This window comes from Rosa chinensis, chromosome 4, assembly GCF_002994745.2.
Source record: "Rosa chinensis cultivar Old Blush chromosome 4, RchiOBHm-V2, whole genome shotgun sequence".
NCBI lineage: Eukaryota > Viridiplantae > Streptophyta > Magnoliopsida > Rosales > Rosaceae > Rosa > Rosa chinensis.
In genome coordinates, this window is record NC_037091.1 from 8694319 (window position 1) to 8699295 (window position 4977).

The 4977-nt window shown below is 38.2% G+C and overlaps 1 protein-coding gene across 2 annotated transcripts; it reads left to right on the forward strand.

Annotated features, from left to right (window-relative positions):
• The first annotated feature begins 373 nt into the window (after positions 1 to 373).
• LOC121052712 lies at positions 374 to 2920 on the forward strand. Of its 2 annotated transcripts, none has more exons than XM_040518182.1 (2): positions 374 to 2674; positions 2848 to 2920. In XM_040518182.1, exons 1-2 carry the CDS (start codon positions 1360 to 1362, stop codon positions 2886 to 2888), a joined length of 1356 nt encoding a protein of 451 aa, XP_040374116.1. In that variant the 5' UTR covers positions 374 to 1359; the 3' UTR covers positions 2889 to 2920. The 2 variants fall into 2 exon arrangements, with proteins under 2 accessions (XP_040374116.1, XP_040374115.1); XM_040518181.1 differs by having other exon boundaries at positions 374 to 2680; positions 2848 to 2905.
• The last annotated feature ends 2057 nt before the right edge of the window (positions 2921 to 4977 follow it).

A 4977-nucleotide genomic window follows, 5' to 3' on the forward strand; every position in this document is an offset into this window, starting at 1 on the left:
CTTAGTCTTTCAATGAAAATGAGTTACCTAGAAAGTTTGTAAACTGGCCTTTTTCTTTCTCGATCATTGATAATTAATATGCTAATGATCACTTATTCTCTCATTTTGGTAATCAATTGATACCGAATTACCTATAATGGATATGTTAGACATTTCATGTAAACACTCGGCTTCTTGGTGAATTTGTTCTCCATTACTCTAATAATACAAATTGCAGATAAATTAGGTATGTTCAGAAAGAAAGTTTAATAATAAGGGTCCTTATTTATTTGTGAATTGTGATACATTGCATACATATTCAGTCCTATTGTATTATGGCTTCATTGATTCATTATGATGTATATATTAGGATTATATAGTTAATTAGTTTAGTTAGCTATTTAGTTAGCTAATTAGTTAGTTACTAATTAGGGTTAATTTGTTAACCTCGTCTTCTTAATTAGCTTTGTTAATTGTCCTAAGTCTGTTACTAGTTTGTTAGCTCAGCTTGTGTGATTGTTATGTGATGAGAGTTGGATGCTTGACACGTGTTCTTGTGCAAGTCATCTATAGGTTCAGCTCACTACTATAAATACCTGATGACCTCTTGTACTTTTATCAGACTCTGAAATACATTTTGCTTCATTTTCTTGCTTCGTCTTCTTCTAGCTATCATGGTACCAGAGCTCAGGCTGCGACCTTGGAGCACTTCAATTCTTCAAAGACTCGTATACAAATCTGCAAGATCTTCTACTATTCTACTTTGATTTCTGCTCTGCAACTCAGATAAGTCTTCATCATCTTCATCAACTTTGATTTGAGGTTGCTATTTGACTTGAAGAAGTTTATGTGATAATTGATTCTCACTACTTGAATCGAAGCTTTGGTTTTTGATTTTGATCTGTTTTGAGTTGGATTTACTCGAAAGAAGCATCAAGAATTGTCTAGTTCTTCAATCTTTTTGGCTCTCAAACCCTAGTTTACAGTCATAGCCTGCAAATCTGTTGAAATTGTGCCTTGATTTTCTGCTCTACTTAAGTTCTACAAGAAAATCTCTAGCTCAAATCCTAGATCTGCAATACTTGAAACCCTAGCAAATTCCAACATAATCAACCTAGAATCATGACTGCTTCCACACCTCAAAACTTGTCTCACACCACTCAAACCACAGTTTACCTTCCTAATATTCTACTCGATGAATCAAATTACCCTACCTGGTTGTTTAGGATGGAATCCTTCCTTCGTGGCCAAAATCTCTTTGGTTTTGTAGATGGCTCTACTCCTTGCCCTTCTTAGTATGTCCTTTCCACTGATGGCACCACAAGCACTACTTCAGCTGATTACATCACCTGGAAGACACAGGATCAAAGCATTGTTAATATGATTGGTCAAACTCTTAGTGCTGTTGCTATGAATTGTGCGGTTGGAAGCAAATCTGCTCAAGATTTATGGATCAGACTGAGGTTGAAATTTGCTGATGCAAATAAGCAAAACATTTTGCAACTGAAATCTAATCTTCAGAATGTTAAGAAAGGATATGATGATATTGAGACATATCTTGATAAGATAAAAGCAGCTAAAGATGCCCTTGAAACTGTTGGTGTGATAATTGATGATGAAGACATTGTGGTGACTGTACTTAATGGTCTTCCCTCAGAGTTTGCAGCCATCAAAACTGTTATAAGAGCTCAATTCACTTGTTCTCCCTTGAGCCAATTAAAGACCTTACTTAAAGCTGCTGAAATGGACATTAGCAATGAAGTTCCTGGTATTCAAAGCCTACTTACTGCTATGTTAGCCAACTGTAATTTCAATGCTCTCAACACTCAGGCTGCCTCCACATCTACTGCTAATTCATCATGCACCAATCCTTTACTCCCTACTTCACAGTCTCAAGCTCAATTGCAGTCAACCTCACTCATACAACCTCAAGTTCAAACTTCTGTGCATAATCAAGTTGTGCAGCCTTCTACATATGTGCAAAATACTGTGCCTTCTACATCTGTGCAGCCTTCTGCTGCTACAAGCTATGCTACTCAAGGCATTCTCTCTCCTGCCCCAGCTGTTCCACCTGGCTTTTCAGTCTCTCACTTGCCTACCTATCCAATCTCTGCTCAGAATTCCTATGTTTCAATCCCTGCCATGCCTTATGGCTTCACATCCACTCCATCTGTTCTTGTGTTCAACTCATCTCCTGCATTTGCTGGCTTCTATGCTGGCAGAGGAAATGGCAGACTCAACAACAATGGTGGAAGGGGCAATGGAAACAACTTTGGGAGAGGCAATCAGCAATATGGAGGCTTTAACAATCAAAATGGAGGATTCAGGAACATTGCTAACAATGGCAATTCTATTACATGTCAATGGTGCAACAAAGTAGGTCATAGTGCCAAAACATGCAGGTCTCTTCCCAATGCTCATCAAGGCAACAATGTGATCACTCAAGGTGGCTGTCAATATTGTGGAAAGCCTGGACACACTGCTGATAGATGCTATTTTATCATTGGTTTTCCTGGACAGCAAAATGACTCTGAAGCTGACAATGTCAATGCCAATGCTACTGCAATGCTTGCTGCTACCAATCTTGCACCACAATACTGGTTTGCTGACACAGGAGCAACAAACCATATGACCAATAACCTGCAACTCCTCAACAACATCACTTCATATCCAACCAATGATGGGGTCCAGATTGGTAATGGTAAACAGCTCCATATCACACATTCTGGTGATGCAATGCTGGGATTACTTAAACTTAACAATGTTCTGTTAATTCCTGAACTTGCTGCACACTTACTTTCCATTTATCAATTGTGCAAACAGAACAATTGCTCTGTTTGGTTTGATGAATTTATGTGTATCATACAGGACAAGGTGCAGGGCAAAATTTTATACCAGGGACTGAGTAAGCAAGGGTTATATCCTATCCATTTGATCTACCAAAAACTGCAGCAACTACTTCAGTTACTTCTCATTCTTCAACAGGTCTCAATAATCTTTAGTCACAGAATAAGGCTACATCTGCACCTCACCATTCAGCTTATATTGGTCAAAAAATCAAGCAGTCATTGTGGCATCAGAGACTTGGTCATCCCACCAATGAAGTGATAAAGGTCATGCTTGAGAAGTCTAGTATAGTACACTCATCTATTGAGAATGATAGTGCAGTATGTGAGTCATGTTTGTTAGGCAAATTTCACAAACTCCCTTTTCCTAGTTCTCAGTCTAGATGTAGTTCACCCTTTGCACTTGTACACTCTGATGTTTGGGGCCCTGCCCCTCATCTATCTCTAGATGGCTACAAATACTTTGTATTGTTCATTGATGATTGTACAAGGTTCATTTGGATGTTTCCAATGAAAAATAAAAATGAAGTCTTGGGTTACTTCAAATGTAACGTCCCGTATCTTAATTTACCCGTTTACTAGTCATTTGGACTGTAAATGACAACTATTTTCACTTTTGCTATCGTTTCGGTACTTTTAGTGGCCCTAAAAGTTGACTTTTTGTTCGGGTCAAAATTTGAGAAAATTTCCTTCATGAAAGTTGTAGAGGACGTTAAACCGAGCGCGTGCATATGTGGTACGTAAAAATCGGAGTTCGTATGTGAAAGTTATAAGTGAAAAGGTGAATTTACTGTTCATGGTAACTCTCTATATATAAGGAAACTTACCGAGGTAAGATCCCATTTCAGAACTTACCCTGACCCTCTCTCTCCCCTCTCCCTCTTCCCCGCGTCGCCCTCCCTTTTTCTTTTTCCGATTTCTTCACCGTCCGGCATCCGATTGATGTGATTCCAGTTGTCCTTGGACCGTCTCTTCCTCCTCTATACGATGGTATCAGTGGGTATCGGTGATTTGGCCGGAAAACCCCGAATTTATGCAATCATTTTTACTGTAGCAATTTGCTTCTCTGGTGAAATTCTCCAGTTTTCGGCTATCTCCGATGGGAAAATTGGTTCTATTAGGAGCGCCTCAAGTCACTGATCATCTTCTCTCAAGACTTCTAGCTGAAATTTCCACGTTTGGAAGGTGAATTTGAAGGATTTCCAAATTGGTGGGTTTGGAGATTTCCGGGTTTGTGTTCATCGGCAAAATTGGAGCACTTCAAGGTATTTTCTCACTTGGTCACAGTTATGAAAAATGCTTAGAATGTTGAGATGATTATGTGGTTGAAATTTGGTGGCCGGAGGAGGAGTTGGCCGGCGCATGAACAGTGCCATGCGTGAACAGTGGTGGCGTTTAAACAGTAATTTAAATTCTATTTTTTTTAGCTAGTTAAATCCTATAAATTGTGTAGAGCTTGTATGTGAAGTTTGGTAATTTTTTGAGAAACTTGGAATTAATTATGAATTTTTGAAGTTTAGGGTTTCGATTATCGAATTACGAGAATCCGACCGTCGGATATCTCTCGGTTCTGCCTTGGAACCTTTAAATTAACGAATTGGTATTAGTGGTATAATTTGGGCTGAATCCGAAGTGAATGGGAGATGTAATGGTGAGGAATTGATTTTAGGAATCGTATTAAATTGTTGAATAATTATTCACGGAGTATAATTGTGAACAGGATGAAGTACCGAGCTATTGCTCGATGACGGAACTCGAATGCGTGATCGTCGGAATAGTACTGTGAGTGGACTTTTGTTTTTAAATAATGATGCATGCATTTATTTCTTAAATTAATGCTCTAGTTATTAATCATATTACATTTTGAGCAAATGAATTGATTTTCGGAATTTGATTTCAGTTTATCTCGTGGTTTTACTTTCAACAATGAGTTTCAAAGGTTGGTTATGATTTATAATATTATTTGACGAATTACTTATTTCCGAGGTAATTTTCCGGAATTAAGTATATTTCTAATCGCCGATTTAAGTTCCTGGAAGATTTTCGAGATGATTTTCGATGGAGTTGGATTTCTCATTTATTTATTGACCTTCCGTTTTGGCATTGGGAATGCCTAATTAATGATTTTGGATTTGGTTTGTTTCTTGGAGAT